Below are 23,459 nucleotides of genomic sequence, written 5' to 3'. Positions count from 1 at the left end.
CAAGGGATGGATCTGGGGATGGATCCCAGGGGTGGATTGAGGGATGGATCCCAGGGATGGAGCCCAGGGATGGATCCATGGGTGGATCTGGGGATGGATCCAGGGATGGAGCCAGGGATGGATCCGGGGGTGGATCCAGGGATGGATCCCAGGGGTGGATCCATGGGTGGATTGAGGGATGGATCCCAGGGGTGGATCCCAGGGGTGGATCCATGGGTGGATTGAGGGATGGATCCCAGGGGTGGATCCAAGGGATGGATCTGGGGATGGATTGAGGGATGGATCCCAAGGGGTGAAGCCAGAGATGGATCCCAGGGGTGGATTCAGGGATTGATACAGGAGTCGATCCAGGGATGAATCCCAGGGATGGATCCATGGGTGGATTGAGGGATGGATCTGGGGGTGGATTCAAGGGATAGATTCAAGGGATGGATCTGGGGATGGGGCCAGGGATGGATTCCAGGGATGGATTCCAGGGATGGAGCCAGAGATGGATCTGGGAATGGAACCGGGGATGGAGCCAGGGATGGATCCCAGGGATTGATCCATGGGTGGATTGAGGGATGGATCCAGGGATGGAGCTGGGAAGGATTCGGGGCTGGATCCCAGGGGGTAGAGCCAGAGATGGATCAATGAGTGGATTAAGGGATGGATCCCAAGGGGTGGAGTGAGGGATGGATCCAAGGATGGATCCGGGGATGGATCCCAAGAATGGATCCAGGGATTGATCTGGGGGTGGATCCAGGGGTGGATCTGGGGGTGGATCCAGGGGTGGATCCCAGGGGTGGTTCCCAAGGATGGATCCAGGGGTGGATCCAGCAGAATTCCCAGTGGGAATGTTTGGGGAGGATTCCATGTGGGAGAGGGGAGGGGTGGGAGAATCTCCAACTGTTGGGACAAGGATCCAATAGAGGAGCTGGGAATGCTGGGATTGCTCCTGCCATTGATCCAATGGAGGAGCTGGGAATGCTGGGATTGCTCCCGCCATTGATCCAATGGAGGAGCAAGGAATGCTGGGATTGCTCCCGCCATTGATCCAATAGAGGAGCAAGGAATGCTGGGATTGCTCCCGCCATTGATCCAATAGAGGAGCAAGGAATGCTGGGATTGCTCCCGCCATTGATCCAATGGAGGAGCAGGGAATGCTGGGATTGGATCCAACAGAAGATCAGGGAATTCTGGGATTGGATCCAACAGAAAATCAGGGAATTCTGGGATTTCTCCCACCACTTATCCATTGATCCAATGGAGGAGCTGTGAATGCTGGGATTGGATCCATCAGAAGATCAGGGAATTCTGGGATCGCTCCCACTGATCACAGACCCAACAAAACACCCAAAAATCTGTGAATTCCTCCCTCCCACAGACCCAACCCCACCCCAAGAAGAACCCCAGGGCTGAGGCCCTTCCCCACCACCCCCACCTCCCTCTCCCGCCTCCCAGAGAATTCCAGGGATCCCGTTTTCCCGACCTTGACCTCCAGGATGTATCCCTCGGGGGGCACCAGGCTGATCTGGTTCTTGAGCTGCAGCACGGCCCGCACCAGCTCCGTGACGTTCCCGTACACCGCGTCCTCCGAGCGGTCCAGGCGCGCCGTGGGCGCCGGGTGGATGGGCTGGGGACAGGGAAAAATGGGGGAAAAACAGGGAATTGGGATGGAATTCCAAGGGAAAATAGGGATCAGGATGGATAACAGGGAAAAAACTGGGATGGGAAGGGACCAGGATGGAATTCTGAGGAAAAACAGGGATCAGGGTGGATCCCAGGGATATGATGGGATCAGGATGGAATTTTGAGGAAAAACAGGGATAGGGGAGGGGTCAGGATGGAATCCTGGGGAAAAACAGGGATCAGGATGGATAACAGGGGAAAAACAGGGAATTGGGATGGATCCCAGGGAAAAACGGGGATCAGGATGGAATTCCGAGGAAAAACAGGGATAGGAAGGGATCAGGATGGAACCCAGGGAAAAAAAAGGGAATCAAGATGGATCTTGGGGAAAAACTGGGATCAGGATGGATAACAGGGGAAAAAACAGGGAATTGGGATGGATCCCGGGGAAAAAATGGGATCAGGATGGAAAACAGGGGAAAAACTGGGATGGGAAGGGATCAGGATGGAATTCCAAGGAAAAACAGGAATAAGGGAGGGATCAGGATGGATCCCAGGGAAAAACAGGGATAGGGGAGGGATCAGGATGTAATCTCAGGGATAGGATGGGATCAGGATGGATCCCAGGGAAAACAGGGAAAGGCCGACAGAGGTTGTGCTGTTCCCACCCCTGGAAGTGCCCAGGGAAAGGTTGGGACGGGGCTTGGAGCAACCTGGGATTGGGGGAATTCCCAGCCCATGGAATGGGATTGAAGGAGGAGTTTGGGATCCTTCCCCAACCCCAAACCATTCCAGGATTCCGGGATCGAGGACACTCAGGATCCATCCCGAGGGGTTTTTATGGAATTTGGGGATGGAAAACCCTTCCTGGAGTCCCCAATTCCCAGGGAATTCCCAAAATTCCTTCCCGGAGAGGAGGAGTTGGGATGGGGCTGGATCCAATCCCGGGCTGGGAGAGCTGGGAATGTCCAGCTGGATCAGGGAAGGATCCAGGGAATCCTGGGAGCCTTTTCCAGAGGGAAAGGAGAGCTGGGATTTGGGATTTGGGATCAAGGGGGAATGGAATTCCCACTGGGAAAGGGGAGCTCGGGGCTGGAATTCCCAGAAAATCCCCTGGGACACCCAAGGAATTCTTGGATCACCCCGGGAGAGTGGGAGGTTTCCCTGGAATGATCCTCAAGGTCCCTTTCCCACCTCAAACCATTCTGGAATTTTTTTGGGAAGCCCCACCCAGTTCCCAGCCCCGATCCCGATCCCGCTGGGCCCCTCCGGAGCTGGAGGTGGAAAATTCCCAATTCCAGAGGTGGAAAAGGAGGATCTGGAGCCATCCCGGGTCTTACCTGAGCCCCAAGTCTGGGAGGTTTCTGGGGAGGCCCCGTGAATTGAGCTGAGGGAAAAGGGAGGGAAAAACATTCCGGGAATGTGGGAATGCCGCGGAATCCCGAGATCTGCGCCACGTCCCCCTCCCCGACCTCCCCCGGCCCCTGTCCCAGATTCCCACAGGATCCTAATCCCAATCCTAATTCTAGTCCTGATCCCAATCCCAATTCTGATCCCAATCTCAATCTTATCCTGCTCCATCCCAATCCAAATCCCAATCCTGATCCCAATTCTAATCCCAGTTCCAATTCCAATCCCCATCTCAGCCCCAATCCCCATCCCATTCCCAATCCCAATTCCACAGCCATTCCCAATCCTAATCCCATTCCCAATCCCAATTCCGATTCCAATCCCAATCCCATTCCCAATCCCAATTTTAATCCCAATCCCACACCCAGTCCCATTCCCAATCCCAATTCCAATCCCAATACCAATCCCAATCCCACACCCCATTCCAATTCCAATCCCATTCCCATTCCCAATCCCAATTGCAATCCCAATCCTAATCCCATTCCCACTGCCACTCCCACTCCCAATCCCAATTCTAATCCCAATTCCATTTCCAATCCCAATCCTAGTCCCAATTCCAATTCCAATCCTGATCCCAATTCCAATCGCAATCTCAATTTCAATTCCAATCCTATACCCATTCCCAATTCTATTCCCAATCCCATTCCCATTCCCAGTCCCAATCCTAATTCCAATCTCATTCCCAGTCCCAATCCCAATCCCCGTCCCAATCCTAATCCCACACCCATTCCCATTCCCAATCCCAGTTTCAATTCCAATCCCATTCCCAATCCCATTCCCATCCCAATCCCAATCCCCTTCTCAATCCCAATCCCAGTCCTATCCCAATCGCATTCCCATCTCAATCCCATTCCCAATCCCAGTCCCAATTCCAATCCAATCCTGCTCCATCTCAATCCCAATCCTGATCCCATCCCGATCCCAATTCCAATCTCAATCCCAATCCCATTTCCAATCCCACACCCAATTCCAATCCTAATCCCAATCCCCAATCCCCAATCCCAATCCCCATCCCAGTCCCATTCCCAATCCCAGTCCCAATTCCAATCTGAATTCCAATCCCATCCCAATTCCAATTCCAATCCCACTTCCAATTCCAATCCTTTCCCAATTCCCAATCCCAATCCCACACCCCATTCCCAATCCCAATCCCATTCCCAATCCCGATCCCATTCCCCATCTCAATCCCGATTTCAAGCCAAATTCCAATTCCAATCCCAATTCCATTCCCATTCCCATTCCCAATCCCACACCCGATCCCAATTCAAATTCCAATCCCAATTCCAATTGGGATCCCAAATCTGATCCCAATCTCAACCCCAATCCCATTCCTATTCCCATTCCCAATCCCGATCCCAATCCCAATCCCAATCCCACACCCTCGTTCTCAGCAATGTGGGATTTTTCACTCCTGGACCATCCCAAGAGAAACATTCCCAAACTTCCAGGGCTGGGAATTAATTCCCGGGGTTGGGAATTCCAGGAGAATTCCCGGGGTTGGGAATTCCAGGAACTCACTGTAATCCGTCTCCTTCTCCGGGAGCAGCTGCCAGGAAAAAAAAATAAAAATTGGGAATTCTTGACCCCAAAATCCGGGATGGAGGAGTCGGAATTCCCTCCCGGAATATTCCGGGATCCAAACCCCCCTCCCCCCAAATCAATATTTCCCGTTTTCTGGATTAAAATTTTTCCCAAATAATCAATAAATTGATATTGGTCAGGGAATGAGGGGAGAGGGATGTTTAAAAAAAAAAAATTCCCAAAATGATGGATTTTTCAGGGATTTGGGGGATTGGCTCACCGGGGGAATGGTGTTCGTCAGGAAAACTTTGGGATCCTGGAAAAAACAAGGGGAAAAACAGGGAAAATTGGGAAAAAAAATAGGGGAAAACAGGAAAAATGGGGAAAAATGGGAAAAAATGGGGGAAAAAAGGAGGGAAAATGGGGAAAACCGAGGGAATTGGGGAAAATGGGGGGAAATGGGGAAAAAAATTAAATAAAAAGAAATAAAATTAAATAACAATAAAAAAGTAATAAAAATTTAAATAAAAGTAAATAAAAACTAAATAAGAATAAATAAAAATAATGAAAAATAAATAAAATTAAATTAAATAAATAAAACTTAAATAAATATCACAAAAAGAAATAAAAAATAAAAAATGATAAAAAATATAATAAAAATTAAATTAAAATAAATATAAATAAATATAAATAAATAAATGAAAATAAAAATAATAGAAAATTAAATATAAATAAATAAAAATAATTATAAAATTAAATAAAAAAGAAATAAAATTAAACAACAATAAAAAAGTAATAAGAAATTAAAACAAAAATAAATAAAAATAAATAAAATTAATTTAAAAAAGTAATAATAAATGAAAATAAATAGAAAATAGATATAAATAAATATAAGTAAATATAAATAAATAAAAAGAAACAAATATTAAATAAAAATAAGTTTAAAAATAAAAATTAAATAAAAATAAATAAAAAAATTATATACTATAAATATAAATAAATTAAAGAAAATAAATTTAAAATAAATTTAAAATTAAAATAAATAAATAAAATTAGATAAAATTAAATAAAAATAAAAAATTATATACAATAAATATAAATAAATAAAAAAATAAATTTAAAAAATTTTTAAGATTAAAATAAATAAATAAAATTAGATAAAATTAAATTAAAATAAAAAATTATATACAATAAATATAAATAAATAAATAAAAATAAATTTAAATTTTTTTTTAATTAAAATAAATAAATAAAATTAGATAAAATTAAATTAAAATAAAAAATTATATACAATAAATATAAATAAATAAATAAAAATAAATTTAAAATTTTTTTAAAATTAAAATAAATAAATAAAATTAGATAAAATTAAATTAAAATAAAAAATTATATACAATAAATATAAATAAATAAATAAAAATAAATTTAAAATTTTTTTAAAATTAAAATAAATAAATAAAATTAGATAAAATTAAATTAAAATAAAAATTAACAAAAATAGAATAAAAATAAAAATAAAAAATAAAAAAAAATAATGGAAATAACATTTAAAAAACTAATTAAAAATTAATTAAAAAAATTAATAAAAATCAATAAAATCCAAATATAAACCAAATAAAAAATAAATAAAAATTCCAAGATTTGCTGTGATTCTCACCAGGCTCTGAACCTCCTTCCTGAGCCACTGCTGGTCCTCCAGCATCTCCCGGTGCTGCCGCTCCATGGCCTGTTCCACCCGCAGCCGCTCCAGCTCCAGCAGCGCCTGCGCCTCCTCCCGGCTGCGCGGCCGCTGGAAATCCTCATCCTGGGGGATAAAAATAATAAATTATATTATTTTTAGATTTATTATTATTTATATATTATTTATATTTATTATTATATAATTATATCCTGGGAGGGGTCGGCTCCTCCCGGCTCCGCGGCCGCTGGAAATCCTCCTCCTGGGGGATAAAAATAATAAATTATATTATTTTTATATTTATTATTATTTATATATTATTTATATTTATTATTATATAATTATATCCTGGGAGGGGTGGCCTCCTCCCGGCTGCGCGGCCGCTGGAAATCCTCATCCTGGGGGATAAAATAATAAATTATATTATTTTTATATTTATTATTATTTATATATTATTTATATTTATTATTATATAATTATATCCTGGGAGGAGTGGCCTCCTCCCGGCTCCGCGGCCGCTGGAAATCCTCCTCCTGGGGGATAAAAATATTAAATTATATTATTTTTAGATTTATTATTATTTATATATTATTTTTATATTATTTATATTTATTATTATATAATTATATCCTGGGAGGGGTGGCCTCCTCCCGGCTCCGCGGCCGCTGGAAATCCTCATCCTGGGGACCCCAAAAACACAACAGGATTGGCAGGAGGGATTGGGAAAAAGGGTCAGGGAGGGGTTGATTTAGGGGGGAACAGGAATATCTGTAATTTTGGGGTGGGGTTGGGAGGGTGGTTGTGAGGATGGGATGGAAAAGGGGGGAAAAAAGGAGGGGAAAGGGGGATAAAGCGGAAAAAGGAGATAAAAGGGAGAAAAGAGAAAAAAGGGGAGAAATAGGGGTAGAGTGGGAAAAAAGGGGGGAAAAAAGAGAAAAAGAAAAAAAAGGGGGGAAAATGAGAAAAGGAGGATAAATGAGGATAAATGAGAAAATCCTTTCCGCTGGAAATCATCATCCTGGGGGGGAAAAATACACCAGGAGGGTCAGGGGGGATTTCGGAAAAGGGAAAAGGGATTTGGGATTTGGGATTTGGGAAAAGGGTCAGGGAGGGGTCGGTTCCTCCCGGCTGTGTGGCCGATGGAAATCCTCATCCTGGGGGAAAAATAAAAATCATACACAGGGAGGGGCAGGGAAAAAGGAAAAGGGAAAAGGGAAAAGGGGAAAAGGGAAAAGGGGAAAAGGGAAAAGGGGAAAAGGGAAAAGGGAAAAAGGGCAGGGAGGGCTTGGAAAAAGGAGGAAAAAGGAGGATAAAGGGGGGAGAAGGAGATAAAAGGGATAAAAGGGATAAAGGAGGAAAAAGGAGAGAAAATGGAGAGAAAACAGAGAGAAAAAAAGAGAAAAATGAGGGGGAAAAGGAGAGTAAAAGGGGAGAAAAAGGGGAGAAAAAGGGGAAAGTTTGGGATAAAGAGGAAAAAAGGGGTAAAAGAGAAAAAAGGAGAAAAAGAGGAAAAAGGGGGGAAAAGGAGGAAAAAGGGAGAAAAAGGGGGAAAGGAGATAAAAGGGATAAAGGAGAAAAAAGGGGAGAAATGGGAATAAAGTGGGGAAAGGGGAAAAGGGAAAAGGGCAAAGGGTCAGGGAGGGGTCGGCTCCCCCCGGCTGCGCGGCCGCTGGAAATCCTCATCCTGGGGGATAAAAATAATAAATTATACACCGGGAGGGGCAGGGAAAAAGGGAAAAGGGAAAAGTGGAAAGGGTCAGGGAGGGGTTGGAAAAAGGAGGAAAAAGGAGGATAAAGGGGGAAAGGAGATTAAAGGGGAGAAATGGGGATAAAGTGGGGAAAAAAAGGGAAGAAAAAGGAGAAAAAAGGGGGAAAAAAGGGGGGAAATAAAAGGAGAAAAAAAGGGGGGAAAAGGAGGAAAAAGGAGGAAAAAGGAGGATAAGGAGGAAAAGGAGGGGAAAAGGAGAGGAAAAGGGGAGAAAAGGGGAGAAAAGGGGAGAAAAGGGGAGAAAAAGGAGGAAACAGGGGGAAACAGGGGGGAAAAAGGGGGGAAAAGGGGGGGAAAAAGAGGGGAAAAAAGAGGGAAAAAAGAGGGGAAAAAGAGGGAAAAAGAGGGGAAAAAGAGGGGAAAAAGAGGGAAAAAAAAGAGGGGAAAAAGAGGGGGAAAAGAGGGGAAAAAGAGGGGAAAAAGAGGGGAAAAAAGAGGGAAAAAAGAGGGAAAAAAGAGGGGAAAAAAGAGGGGAAAAAGAGGGGAAAAAAGAGGGGAAAAAGAGGGGAAAAAGAGGGGAAAAAGAGGGGAAAAAGAGGGGAAAAAAGAGGGAAAAAAGAGGGGAAAAAAGAGGGGAAAAAAGAGGGGAAAAAGAGGGGAAAAAGAGGGAAAAAGAGGGGAAAAAAGAGGGAAAAAAGAGGGGAAAAAAGAGGGGAAAAAAGAGGGGAAAAAGAGGGGAAAAAGAGGGGAAAAAGAGGGGAAAAAGAGGGGAAAAAAGAGGGAAAAAAGAGGGAAAAAAGAGGGGAAAAAAGAGGGAAAAAAGAGGGGAAAAAGAGGGGGAAAAGAGGGGAAAAAGAGGGGAAAAAAAGAGGGAAAAAGGAGGGAAAAAAGAGGGAAAAAAGAGGGAAAAAAGAGGGGGAAAAGAGGGGGAAAAGAGGGGAAAAGGAGGGAAAAAGGGAAAAAGGAGGGAAAAAAGAGGGAAAAAGGAGGGGAAAAAGAGGGGAAAAAGAGGGGGAAAAGAGGGGGAAAAGAGGGAAAAAAGAGGGAAAAAAAAGAGGGAAAAGAGGGGAAAAAAGAGGGGGAAAAAGAGGGAAAAAAGAGGGAAAAAAGGAGGGAAAAAAGGAGGGAAAAGACAGAAAAAGAGAGAGCTGGAAAAAGAAGGGGAAAAGAAAATAAAAATAGGAAGAAAAGGGGAAAAAGAAGGAAAAAGAGGGGGGAAAAGGGAAAAAAGAGGGAATTCCCCCCCCCCAAAAAAAAATCTCCAAGGGAGCAACAACCACCCCCCCTCATCCCACACTCATTTTTTGGGGAAAAAACACCCGACCGAAAAAAAAAATATTAAAAAATTCCAGGATTATGGAAAATGGGAAAAAAACATGCAAGGAAAACATGCAAAAAAAAAAAAAAATAAAATCCTCGTATCACAAACGGGATAAATTCAATCACAAACGGGAGAAATTCAATCACAAAAGGAATAAATTCAGTCAAGAACAGAATAAAATCAAGAAATGGGATCAACAAAATGATGGAAGCGGCAGAAAGCGGCAAAGCGGGAATTAATTTTTTGGGGATATTTTGGGGGATTTTTTTGGGGAATTTTTCCCTGATTTCCTGGGAATTCTGGTCTTACCCTCATGCTGAGGATAAATGAGGATAAATGAGGATCAATTCAATCAAGAACAGGAAAAATTCGGGAACAACACAACGACGGAAGCGGCAAAATTGTCGGAAAGTGGCAAAATGGGATTTAATTTTTTGGGATTTTTTTTTGGGAAATTCCCTGTCTTACCCTCATGGTGTGGCATGAGGATAAATTCAATCAAAAACAGGATAAATTCAATTACAAATGGGATAAACTCAATCAAGAACAGGAAAAATTCAGGATCAACACAACGACGGAAGCGGCGGAAAGCGGCAAAGTGGGATTTAATTTTTTGGGGATATTTTTGGGATTTTTTGGGGGGAAAACTCCCTGTCTTACCCTCTTGCCATAAATTCAATCACAAACAGGATAAATTCAATCACAAACAGAATAAATTCAATCCAGAACAGGATAAATTCAAGAAACGGGATCAACACAACGGCAGAAATGGTGGAAAGCCACAAACCGGGATTTAATTTTTTGGGGATATTTTGGGGGATTTTTTTTGGGAATTTTTCCCTGATTTCTTGGGAATTCTGGTCTTACCCTCATGCTGAGGATAAATGAGGATAAATGAGGATAAATTCAATCAAGAACAGGAAAAATTCGGGAACAACACAACGACGGAAGCGGCAAAATTGTCGGAAAGTGGCAAAACGGGATTTAATTTTTTGGGATTTTTTTGGGATTTTTTTTTGGGAAATTCCCTGTCTTACCCTCATGGTGTGGCACGAGGAGAGATTCAATCAAGAACAGGATAAATTCAATTACAAATGGGATAAATTCAATCAAGAACAGGAAAAATTCGGGATCAACACAACGACGGAAGCGGCAGAAAGCGGCAAAGCGGGAATTAATTTTTTGGGATGATTTTTGGGATTTTTTTTTGGGGAAAATTCGCTGTCTTACCCTCATGCCATAAATTCAATCACAAATGGGATAAATTCAATCACAAACGGGATAAATTCAATAAAGAACAGGAAAAATTCAAGAAACGGGATCAACACAATGGCAGAAATGGCGGAAAGCCACATACCGGGATTTAATTTTTTGGGGATATTTTGGGGGATTTTTTTGGGAATTTTTCCCTGATTTCTTGGGAATTCTGGTCTTACCCTCATGCTGAGGATAAATGAGGATAAATGAGGATAAATTCAATCAAGAACAGGAAAAATTTGGAATCAACACAACAATGGAAGTGGCAAAATCGGCAGAAAGCGGCAAAACGGGATTTAATTTTTTGGGATTTTTTTGGGATTTTTTTTTGGAAATTCCCTGTATCACCCTCATGGTGTGGCATGAGGAGAGATTCAATCAAAACCAGGATAAATTTAATCACAAATGGGATAAACTCAATCAAGAACAGGAAAAATTTGGGATCAACACAACAACGGAAGCGGCGGAAAGCGGCAAAATGGGAATTAATTTTTTGGGGATGATTTTTGGGATTTTTTTTGGGGAAAATTCCCTGTCTTACCCTCATGCCATAAATTCAATCACAAACAGGATAAATTCAATCACAAACGGGATAAATTCAATAAAGAACAGGATAAATTCAAGAAATGGGATCAACACAATGACAGAAGTGGCAGAAAGCCACAAACCAGGATTTAATTTTTTGGGGATATTTTGGGGGATTTTTTTGGGAATTTTTCCCTGATTGCTTGGGAATTCTGGTCTTACCCTCATGCTGAGGATAAATGAGGATAAATGAGGATAAATTCAATCAAGAACAGGATAAATTTGGGATCAACACAACGACGGAAGCGGCGAAATTGTCGGAAAGTGGCAAAACGGGATTTAATTTTTTGGGATTTTTTTGGGATTTTTTTTTGGGAAATTCCCTGTCTTACCCTCAAGTTGTGGCATGAGGATAGATTCAATCAAAACCAGGATAAATTTAATCACAAATGGGATAAACTCAATCAAGAACAGGAAAAATTCGGGATCAACACAACGACGGAAGTGGCGAAAGCGGCAAAGTGGGATTTAATTTTTTGGGGATATTTTGGGGGATTTTTTTGGGATTTTTTCCCTGATTTCTTGGGAATTCTGGTCTTACCCTCATGCTGAGGATAAATGAGGATAAATGAGGATAAATTCAATCAAGAACAGGATAAATTCAATCACAAACAGGATAAATTCAATCCAGAACAGGATAAATTCGGGATCAACACAACGACAGAAGCGGCAAAAGCGGCGGAAAGCGGCAAAGCGCGATTTAATTTTTTCGGGATTTTTTTTTTGGGAATATTTTTTGGGATTTTTCCCTGTCTTACCCTCATGCTGTGGCGTTTGAAGGCGCTGCTGGTGGCCGGGTGGTGGTGGCGGCGGCCCGGGGGAGGAGGAGAGCGCCGGGCCGGGCACGGGGGGAACTCGGCGGGGCTGGCCAGGGTGGGGGAGCTGGCGCACAGACCCTCCGGAACCTGCGGCAAAAAGCGCAAAACGCAGAGGCAGAAAAAGGGGGATTGTTTGGGAATTGTTTGGGGAGTTTGGGAATTATTTGGGAGTTTGGGAAGGGGAAAGGGAAGGGAAGGGAAGGGAGGGAAGGGAAGGGAAGGGAAGGGAAGGGAAGGGGAAGGGAAGGGAAGGGAAGGGAAGGGAAGGGAAGGGAAGGGGAAGGGGAAGGGAAGGGAAGGGAAGGGAAGGGAGGGGAAGGGAAGGGAAGGGAAGGGAAGGGAGGGGAAGGGAAGGGAAGGGAAGGGAAGGGAAGGGAAGGGAAGGGAGGGGAAGGGAAGGGAAGGGAAGGGAAGGGAAGGGAAGGGAAGGGAAGGGAAGGGAAGGGAAGGGAAGGGAAGGGAAGGGAAGGGAAGGGAAGGGAAGGGAAGGGAAGGGAAGGGAAGGGAAGGGAAGGGAAGGGAAGGGAAGGGAAGGGAAGGGAAGGGAAGGGAAGGGGAAAGGGGGAAAGGGAATTTGGGAAGAGAATTTGGGAAGGGAATGAAAGAGAAAGGGAATTTGGGAAGGGGAAAGGGGGAAAGGGGGAAAGAGGGGAAGGGAATTTGGGAATTTGGGAAGGGAATTTGGGAATTTAGGAAGAAGGGAAGGGGAAAGGGAATTTGGGAATTTGGGAAGGGAATTTGGGAATCTGGGAAGGGGAATTTGGGAATTTGGGAATTTGGGAATTTGGGAAGAAGGGAAGGGGAAAGGGAATTTGGGAATTTGGGAAGAAGGGAAGGGAATTTGGGAAGGGGAAGGGAAGGGGAAAGGGAATTTGGGAATTTGGGAAGTGGAAAGGGGAAGGGGAAAGGGGAAAACAGGGAAAAGGAAGGGGAAGGGGAAGGAAATTTTGGAAGGGAACAGAAGGGAAAGGGGAAAGGGGAAAGGGGGAAAGGGAATTTGGGAAGGGAATTTGAGAAGAAGGGAAGGGAATTTGGAAATTTGGGAAGGGAAATTGAGAAGAAGGGAAGAAGGGAAGAAGGGAAGGGAATTTGGGTATTTGGGAAGGGAAGGGAATGAAAGGGAAAGGGGAAAGAGGGAAAGAGGGAAAAGGAAGAGGGGAAAGGGAATTTGGGAAGGGGAAAGGGGAAAGGGAGGGGAATTTAGGAAGGGAATTTGAGAATTTAGGAAGGGAATTTGGGAAGGGAATTTGGGAAGAATGGAAGGGAAAGGGGAAAAGGGGAAGGGGAAAAGGGGAAAAGGGGAAAAGGGGAAAAGGGGAAAAGGGGAAAAGGGGATTTGGGAAGAAAGGAATGGAAAGGAATTTGGGAAGAAGGGAAGGGGAAAGGGGAAAGGGAATTTAGGAAGGGAAGAAGGGAAAGGGGAAAGGGAATTTGGGAATTTGGGAAAGGGAAAAGGGGAAAGGGAATTTGGGAAGAAAGGAAAGGAATTTGGGAAGGGAAGGGGAAAGGGAATTTAAAAAGGGAATTTGGGAAGGAGGGAAAGGAATTTGGGAAGGGAATTTGAGGAGGGAAAGGGGAAAGAGAATTTGGAAAGGGAAAGGGGAAAGGGGAAAGAGAAAGGGGCAAGCGCGGGCACACGGACGGAGCAGGAGCGCGGGAAGAGCGGGATGGAGGCTCCTGCTGCCTCCAGAGAGCTTTGGAATCCCGAAAAATCGGGAATGGCTGGGAATATTGGATCCTTCTGGCCTCCAATGAGCTTTGGAATCCCAAAAAATTGGGAATGGTTTGGGATATTTGGCTCCTTCCGGCCTCCAGAGAGTTTTGGAGGCTCATCCCAATAAAAATCGGGAATGGTTTGGGATATTTGGCTCCTTCCAAAGAGGTTTGGAGGGTCATCCCAATAAAAATCGGGAATGGTTTGGGATATTTGGCTCTTTCCAAAGAGTTTTGGAGGCTCATCCCGATAAATCAGGAATAGTTTGGAATATTTGGCTCCTTCCAAAGAGCTTCGGAGGCTCATTCCAATAAAAATTGGGAATGGCTCCTTCTGGCCTCCACAGAGTTTTGGAATCCCAAAAAATCGGGAATAGTTTGGGATATTTGGCTCCTTCCAGTCCAGAGAGTTTTGGAGGCTCATCCCAATAAAAATTGGGAATAGTTTGGGATATTTGGCTCCTTCCGGCCTCCAAAGAGCTTTGGAGGCTCATCCCAATAAAAATCGGGAATAGTTTGGAATATTTGGCTCTTTCCAAAGAGTTTTGGAGGCTCATCCCGATAAATCGGGAATGGTTTGGGATATTTGGCTCCTTCCAAAGAGGTTTGGAATTTCATCCCAATAAATTGGGAATGGTTTGGGATATTTGGCTCGTTCCGGCCTCCAGAGAGTTTTGGAGGCTCATCCCAATAAAAACTGGGAATGGTTTGGAATATTTGGCTCCTTTTGGCCTCCAAAGAGCTTTGGAATCCCAAAAAATTGGGAATGGTTTGGGATATTTGGCTCCTTCCAAAGAGCTTTGGAGGCTCATCCCGATAAAAACTGGGAATGGTTTGGGATATTTGGCTCCTTCCAAAGAGTTTTGGAGGCTCATCCCAATAAAAATTGGGAATGGCTCCTTCTGGCCTCCAGAGAGTTTTGGAATCCCAAAAAATCGGGAATGGTTTGGGATATTTGGCTCCTTCCGGCCTCCAAAGAGTTTTGGAGGCTCATCCCAATAAAAATCGGGAATGGTTTGGAATATTTGGCTCCGTCCAAAAAGTTTTGGAGACTCATCCCAATAAAAACTGGGAATGGTTTGGGATATTTGGCTCCTTCCGGCCTCCAGAGAGTTTTGGAGGTTCATCCCAATAAAAATCGGGAATGGTTTGGGATATTTGGCTCCTTCCAAAGAGTTTCGGAGGCTCATCCCAATAAATTGGGAATAGTTTGGGATATTTGGCTCCTTCCAAAGAGTTTTGGAGCCTCATCCCAATAAAAACTGGGAATGGTTTGGGATATTTGGCTCGTTCCGGCCTCCAGAGAGTTTTGGAGGCTCATCCCGACAAAAGGTTGACGGGATATTGGGAATATTGGGATATTTTCATGGAATATTGGGACGTTTCCATGGAAAAATCCACCCGGCCCTGGATGAATCATCATTCCTGGACGGATCCAAATCCACAAGTGGGTGGGAACGGTCAAACTCCAACATCTCCAAGATCTTTTCCAAGCCCAACGACTCCGGGAATAAAACCCGGAGCCGGAAGCGCTTCCCATCCCAAAAAAAAAATCCATTAAATTCCCGGCGGGATCCTCACCTGGAATTGCAGTTTGGGAGCCAGGAGGTTATTCTGGGACGGCTGTTTGTACATGGTCCTGCTGGGCTGTGGAGGGATGAGGAAGGAAAAAATTAAAAAAAAAAAAAATTGGGAATTTCCTCTGGATCCCAAATCTGGGAATTTCATGGGAATAAAAAGGGAGGCTCAGCTCCATCCCAAACCTTTGGGGGCGGCTCCTGGAATCCCGAGGGCTCCAGGATTTTGGGAGGGCGGTGCCGGTTGTTCCTCTCCTGCTCCTTGGCCAGTTCCTTCTCCATCAGGTAAATGTCGCTGCGGAAAAACGGGAGCGACATTCCCGGGAATTCCCGGGTTGGGATAACGGGGTTTTATCGGGAATTGAGGTGGGGAGGGGACACAAACAGGGGCGACATTCCCGGGAATTCCCGGGTTTGGATAACGGGGTTTTATCGGGAATTGAGGTGGAGAGGGGACACAAACGGGGGCGACATTCCCGGGAATTCCCGGGTTGGGATAACGGGGTTTTATTGGGAATTGAGGTGGGTTTGGGGTGGGAGGATGGTGGGATTCCCATGGTTGATCCCAGTGAAATGTGGGATTTCCTGGGAATTCTCATCCCCATTCCAAAAGGTTCTCCGGAATTTTCCAATCGCCAATTTTTCCGATTTCTCCAGAGTTTTCCGATGAAAATTCCCGATCCAAAGATTTTCCCAGATTTTTTGCCAACGTTCTCACCCCTCCAAGGCTCCTCCAACCAGAATTTTCCATAAAAATTCCCGATCCAAGGTTTTTCCCACATTTTTCCTCAACATTCCCACCGAATCCATGGATCCTCCAGAATTCCCAACTCCTGGAATTTTGGGCTTGGAGGAGCCTTGGGATTCCTCTTTGGAATGGGAGAGTTTTGCTTCCCGGGAAAGTCTCTGAACCCAAACTTTTCCATAAAAACTCCCGACCCAAACCTTTTTCCAGATTTTTTTCCCCCCAACATTCCCACCAAATCCATGGATCCTCCAGAATTCCCAGCTCCTGGAATTTTGGGCTTGGAGGAGCCTTGGGAATTCCCCTTTTGGAATGGGAGAGTTTTGCTTCCCGGGAAAGTCTCTGAACCCAAACTTTGCCATAAAAACTCCCGATTTGAATCTTTTCCATAAAACCTCCCAATCCAAATCTTCCTCCCAACATTCCCCCCAATCCATGGAATCCCCCGGAATTCCGGGCTCACCTGAGGCTGCAGAGCAGCTCCTGGAATTTTGGCCTTGGAGGAGCCTTTGGAGACCCTTTCCCAGGAATCAAAGTTCTTCCATCTCATCCCCTTCCAAAAGGGCTCCAACGGCTCCTCCAACCCCAAACCTTTCCATAAAAACTCTCCCAACATTCCATGGATCCACCAGAATTCCCAACTCCTGGAATTTTGGGCTTGGAGGAGCCTTGGGATTCCCCTTTGGAATGGAAGAGTTTTGCTTCCCGGGAAAATCTCTGAACCCAAACTTTGCCATAAAAACTCACGATCCAAAGCTTTTCCCAGATGTTTTCCCCCAACATTCCCACCCAATCCATGGATCCCCCAGAATTCCCAACTCCTGGAATTTGGGCTTGGAGTAGCCTTTGGGATTCCCCTTTGGAATGGGAGAGTTTGGCTTCCCGGGAAAGTCTCTGAACCCAAACTTTGCCATAAAAACTCCCGACCCGAATCCTTTCCATAAAACCTCCCGACCCAAACCTTTTTCCAGATTTTTTTCCCCCAACATTCCCACCAAATCCATGGATCCTCCAGAATTCCCAACTCCTGGAACTTGGGCTTGGAGGAGCCTTTGGGATTCCCATTTGGAATGGGAGAGTTTTGCTTCCCGGGAAAGTCTCTGAACCCAAACTTTGCCATAAAAACTCCTGACCCGAATCCTTTCCATAAAACCTCCCGACCCAAACCTTTTCCCAGATTTTTCCCCAACATTCCCACCCAAATCCACGGAATCCCCCGGAATTCCGGGCTCACCTGAGGCTGCAGAGCAGCTCCTGGAACTTGGGCCTGTCTCCGGGGTCGTAGTCCCAGCAGCGCGTCATGAGGGTGTAGAGGACGGGCGGGCACAGGTCGGGCTTGGGCAGCCGGTCCCCCTTCTCCAGGACCCCGATCACGTCCTTGTTCTCCAGCCAGAAGAACGGCTGCTTCCCCAGGCTCAGGATCTCCCACACGCACACCGCTGGACGGGGAAAAAGTCAAAATCTGGGAATTCCTGGGAATACGCCTTGAATTCCTGGGAATTCGCCCCTTTTTTGGGGTTTTTTTAGGGGGATTCGCCCCTTTTTTGTTTGTTTTTTTTTTTTTTAGGGGAATTCACCCCTTTTTTGGGGTTCTTTTTGGAAGGAATTCCCAAGAATCTGCCCTATTCCTGGGGGTTTTTTTGGGGGGAGGAATTTCCAGGAATCTGCCACTTTCCTAGTTTTTTTTGGGGGGGAGGGGAATTCCCAGAAATCTGCTCCTTTCCCAAGGTAATTTTTAGGGGAATTCCTGGGAATTTGCCCTTTTCCTGGGGGTTTTTAGAGGAATTCTTGGGAATCTGCCCCTTTCAAGGGTTTTTTTACGGGAATTCCTGGGAATTTGCTCCTTTCCTGGGTTTTTTTGGGGGGGAATTCCCAGAAATCCACCCCTTTCCCAAGGTATTTTTGGGGGGAATTTCCAGGAAATCTGCCCCTTTCCTGGGTTTTTTTGGGTTTTCTGGAGGGAATTCCCAGAAATCTGCTCCTTTCCTGGGGTTTTTAGGGGGAATTCCTGGGAATTTGCCTCTTTCCTGGGTTTTTTTGGGGGGGAATTCCCAGGAATGCGCCCCTTTCCTGGTTTTTTTTGGGAGGAATTCTTGGGAATCTGCCCCTTTCCCAAGGTATTTTTTGGGGGAATTCCCAGGAATCCACTCCTTTTCTGGTTTTTTTTTTGAGGAATTCCTGGGAATCTAAGAATGATGATGAATTCTGGGATCCCATCCTAAATACCAGGATCCCAATCCATGATGATGAATTCCGGGATCTCATCCCGGATCCCACCCCACACCACGGGAAGTGGATAAATCCTGGGAATCCCGCTCCATGATGATGAGTTTTGGGATCCCATCCTTAATCCCAGGATCCCACTCCATGATGATGAATTCTGGGATCCCATCCTGAATCCCGGGATCCCACCCCATGGGAGGTGGATCGATCCCAGGATCCCACTCCACGACGATGAATTCTGGGATCCCATCCTTAATCCCGGGATCCCACTCCATGACAATGAATTCCAGGATCCCATTCCGAATCCCAGGATCCCACTCCGTGATGATGAATTCCAGAATCCTCAATCCCAGGAATCCCGCCCCACACCACGGGGGAGCGGATCAATCCCTGATGATGAATTCCGAGATCCCATCCCAAATCCCAGTATCCCACCCCAAATCCCACGGGGATCACGCTGATCTCAGGAATCCCATCCCATCCACGCCACGGGGAGTGGATCAATCCCAAGATCCCCACTCCATGATGATAAATTCTGGGATCCCATCCCAAATCCCAGGATCCCACTCCATGATGACTAATTCCAGGATCCCATCCCGAATCTTGGGATCCCACCCCATGGGAATGAGGTGAATCCCAGGATCCCACGCCACACCACGGGAAGTGGATAAATCCCGGGAATCCCACTCCATGACGATGAGTTTTGGGATCCCATCCCGAATCCCAGAATCCCACTCCATGATGATGAATTCTGGGATTCCATCCTGAATCCTGGGATCCCACCCCATGGGAAGTGGATCGATCCCAGGATCCCACTCCATGATGATGAATTCTGGGATCCCACCCCACACCACGGGAAGTGGGTAAATCCTGGGATCTCACACCAAGAGAAGTGGATCAATCCCAGGAATCCCGCCCCACATCACAGGAAGCGGATCAATCCGTGATGATGAGTTCTGGGATCCCATCCTGAATCCCAGAATCCCACTCCATGATGATGAATTCTAGGATCCCATCCCAAATCCCAGGATCGCACTCCATGGTGACTAATTCCAGGATCCCATCCCGAATCTTGGGATCCCACCCCATGGGAATGAGGTGAATCCCAGGATCCCACCCCACACCACGGGAAGTGGATAAATCCCGGGATCCCCATTCCATGATGATGAATTCCAGGATCCCATCCTGAATCCCGGGATATCACCCCATGCCATGGGAACCATGTGAATCCTGGGATCCTGGGATTCGGGATAGGATCCCACTCCATAATGATGAGTTCCAAGATCCCATCCCAAATCCCGGGATCCCACCCCAAATCCCAGGATCCCACCCCAAATCCCACGGGGATCCCACCAATCCCAGGAATCCCCGGGGCACGCACCGAACATCCAGACGTCGCTGGCCGTGGTGAAGCGCCGGAAGTTGATGGATTCCGGCGACATCCACTTGATGGGCAGGCGGGTGACGGAGGCTGGGGAATGATCCGGGAATGATCCCGAGATCTCGAGGGATCTGTGGGATCTGTGGGATGATCCCAGGGGATGCCGGTACCTTTGTAGTACTCCTCGTCCTCGATGTAACGGGAGAGGCCGAAGTCGCCGAGTTTGACGCACTCCGGGGAGGCCACCAGGATGTTCCGGACGGCGATGTCCCTGCGCCGGGGAACAACGGGGACAGCGGGGTTTGTGGGGTCAACGGGAGTAACGGGAGCAATGGGGTCAATGGGGTAACGAGGTAATGAGGTCAATGGGGTCAATGGGATAATGGGATAAATGGGATCAATGGGATCAATGGGGTTATGGGGTTATGGGATAATAGGATTAATGGGATAATGGGATGAGATAAAGGGATAATGATCAGTGGGATAATGGGGTAAGAGGGTAATGGGATCAATGGGATCAATGGGATAAAGGGATGGGATAAGGGGTCAATAAAATCAATGGGATAATGGGATAGGATAAGGGGATAATGGGATCAATGGGATAATGGGATGGCATAAAGGGATAGTGGGATCAATGGGATAATAGGGTCAATGGGATAAGGGGATAATGAGGTTATGGGATAATGGGATCAATGGGATAATGGGATCAATGAGATCAATGGGATGATGGGATAAAGGGATAAAGGGATAATGGGATCAAAGGGATAATGGGATCAAAGGGATAATGGGATCAATGGGATAAAGGGATAAAGGGATAAAGGGATAATGGGATCAATGGGATCAATGGGATCAATGGGATCAATGGGATCAATGGGATAAATGGGATCAGTGGGATAAATGGGATAAGGGGATAATGGGATCAATGGGATCAATGGGATAATGGGATCAATGGGATCAATGGGATGGGATAAAGGGATAATGGGATCAGTGGGATCAGTGGGATCAATGGGATCAATGGGATCAATGGGATAAAGGGATCAATGGGATAATGGGATGGGATAAAGGGATAATGGGATCAATGGGATCAGTGGGATCAATGGGATAAGATAAGGGGATCAATGGGATTAATGGGATAAGATAAGGGGATCAATGGGATCAATGGGATAATGGGGTCAATGGGATAATGGGATGGGATAAAGGGATAATGGGATCAGGGGGATAATGGGATGGGATAAAGGGATAATGGGATCAATGGGATAATGGGATGGGATAAGGGGATAATGGGATCAATGGGATCAATGGGATCAATGGGGTCAATGGGGTCAATGGGGTCAACGGGATCAATGGGATAAAGAGATCAATGGGATCAATGGGGCAATGGGATCAATGGGATAATGGGGTCAATGGGATAATGGGATAGGATAAGGGGATAATGGGATCAATGGGATAATGGGGTCAATGGGATAGGATAAAGGGATAATGGGATCAGTGGGATCAATGGGATAATGGGATCAATGGGATCAATGGGATAGGATAAGAGGATCAATGGGATCAATGGGATAATGGGATGGGATAAGGGGATAATGGGATCGATGGGATAAAGGGATAATGAGATCAGTGGGATAATGGGGTAAGAGGGTAATGGGATAATGAGATCAATGGGATGGAGTAACAGGATGATGGGATAATGGGATGATGGGAAAATGGGATGATGGGATATGGGGTAATGGGGTTATGGGGTATATGGGATAATGGGGTAATGGGGTAATGGGATGATGGGATCACTGGGATAATGGGATTATGAGATGGGATTGGGATCAGTGGGGTAATGGGACAATGGGATAGCAGGATGGGATGGGATTGGGATGGGATAATGGGATAGGATGGGAATGGAGATGAGATGGGATTGGGATGGGACAAGGGGATGGGATTGGGATAGGACGAGGGTGGGATGGGAATGGAGATCGGACGGGATGGATTGGGGTGGGACACGAATGGAAAACAAACAGAAGAGGAAAACTCTCACCCCACCAACCATCCCACACTCCCCCATCCCTACACCCACCACCCTCTCCCTCCACAACCTTCTCCCACCCATCCCAAAATCCCCCTAATTCCCTTAAACCTCCCCAAATCCCCGGGTATTCCCTGACCTGTGGACGCAGTTGACGGCCTCCAGGTAGGCCATGGCCTTGCACACCTGCAGCGCGTAGAGCACCAGGGTGGGCACGGCCAGCCCCGCCCGGTTCTGCTCCAGGTACTGCCCCAGCTGCAACACGACATTCCCAGAGGGATCAGCACCCGGAATTCCGGCCGGGAATGGGGTGGGGAATGGGGTGGGGAAGGGGGTGGCACCTCTCCGTAGGGATAGAGCTCCATGACGATCCAGGTGGGCTCGTCCTCGGCGATGCCGATGAGTTTGACGATGTGGGGGTGGTCCAGCTTCTTCATCAGAACTGCAAGGGGAGGAGATCACAAAAAATTACCAAATTTGGGAATCCCAAAAAATTCCCCACATTGGAAGGGTGGGAATTCCCAAATTTGGGAATACCAAAAATTCCCGCCATGGGATGGCAGGAATTCCCAAATTCCAGGAATCCCAAAACATTCCCACCTTGGAATGGTGGGTCACCAGTTCTGGGAATCCCCAAAATTCCCGCCATGGGATGACAGGAATTCCCAAAGCCGGGAATCCCAAAACATTCCCAGATTGGGATTGTGGGTCCCCAATTCCAGAAATCCTAAAATTCCCACATTGGGATGGTGGGTCCCCAGTTCTGGGAATCCCAAAAATTCCCACCTTGGGATAGTAGGAATTCCCAAATTCCAGGAATCCCAAAAATTCCCCAACTTGGAATGGTGGGTCTCCAATTCTGGGAATCCCAGAAATTCCCACCTTGGGACGGTGGGTCCCCAGTTCTGGGAATCCCAAAAATTTCCAGTTTGGAATGGTGGATCCCCAATTCCAGGAATTCCCAAAATTCACACTTTGGAATTGTGGGTCACCAATTCCAGAAATCCCAAAAATTCCCACCTTGGAAGGGCAGGTCCCCAATTCCAGAAATCCCAAAATTCCCAGCTTGGGATGGCGGGAATTCCCAAATTCCAGGAATCTCAAAAATTCCCACCTTGGGATGGCGGGTCACCAGTTCTGGGAATCCCAAAAATTCCGACATTGGAATGGTGGGTCTCTAATTCCAGAAATCCCAAAATTCCCGGCTTGGAATGGTGGGTTCCAAATTCCAGCAGGAGCCAAAGGATCCCAAAAAACCACAGCAGGACCCTCAGAATCCCAAAAAAACACCATCAGGACCATCAGAATCCCAAAAAAATCCATCAGGACCATCAGGATCCCCAACAAAACCCTCGCTGGACACTTGAGATCCTGAAAAACCCCAGCAGGGTCCCAAAAAATCCCATCAGGATGCCAAAAATCCCCATCTGAAACCTGGAGATCCCAAAAAACCCCAACGGACCCTCAGGATCCCCAAAAAAACCCCAACAGGACCCTTGGGATCCCCAAAAACCCCAGCAGGATCCTCAGGATCCCAAAAATCCCCACTGGGACCGCAAAGATCCCCATCAGGACCCCCAGGATTCCAAAAACTCCCATCAGGACTCTTGGAATCACAAAAATCCCCAGGAAGACCCTCAGGATCCCAAAAAAACCCATCAGGACCCACTGGGAACCTCCAGGATCCCAAAAATCTCCAAGAAGACCATCAGAATCCCCAAAAAGCCCATCAAGGCCCCCAAAACCCCCAGGAAGACCCTCAAGATCCCAAAAACCCTCACCAGGACCCTCAGAATCCCAAAAATCTCCAGGAAGACCCTCAGACTCCCAAAAAATCCCCACCAGGACCATCAGGCTCCCAAAAAAACCTCATCAGGATCCCCAGGATCCCAAAAAC

The 23,459-nt window shown here is 46.1% G+C and overlaps 1 protein-coding gene across 4 annotated transcripts in view; it reads right to left on the bottom strand.

Annotated features, from left to right (window-relative positions):
• Positions 1-23,459, bottom strand: part of PTK2B (protein tyrosine kinase 2 beta) — a 68,606-nt gene that overhangs the window by 1,969 nt on the left and 43,178 nt on the right. For all 4 annotated transcript variants that reach the window (XM_083856812.1, XM_083856811.1, XM_083856813.1 and 1 more), the window contains exons 17-29: positions 21,904-22,004; positions 21,702-21,817; positions 19,719-19,819; positions 19,549-19,638; positions 17,179-17,383; positions 15,386-15,494; positions 15,204-15,269; positions 11,850-11,996; positions 6,200-6,346; positions 4,823-4,858; positions 4,540-4,567; positions 2,952-2,998; positions 1,472-1,615 (exon numbers count right to left, since the gene is read on the bottom strand). In XM_083856812.1, coding sequence (XP_083712938.1) covers positions 1,472-1,615; positions 2,952-2,998; positions 4,540-4,567; positions 4,823-4,858; positions 6,200-6,346; positions 11,850-11,996; positions 15,204-15,269; positions 15,386-15,494; positions 17,179-17,383; positions 19,549-19,638; positions 19,719-19,819; positions 21,702-21,817; positions 21,904-22,004 — 1,337 coding nt within the window. The remainder of the gene's footprint in view (positions 1-1,471; positions 1,616-2,951; positions 2,999-4,539; positions 4,568-4,822; positions 4,859-6,199; positions 6,347-11,849; positions 11,997-15,203; positions 15,270-15,385; positions 15,495-17,178; positions 17,384-19,548; positions 19,639-19,718; positions 19,820-21,701; positions 21,818-21,903; positions 22,005-23,459) is intronic.

The sequence above is a fragment of the Zosterops lateralis genome (genome assembly GCF_965231275.1).
Source record: "Zosterops lateralis genome assembly, chromosome: 3".
Taxonomy (NCBI): Eukaryota; Metazoa; Chordata; class Aves; order Passeriformes; family Zosteropidae; genus Zosterops; species Zosterops lateralis.
Note: the sequence above shows the minus strand (reverse complement) of the source record. Positions and strands in the feature narration are given on the sequence as shown.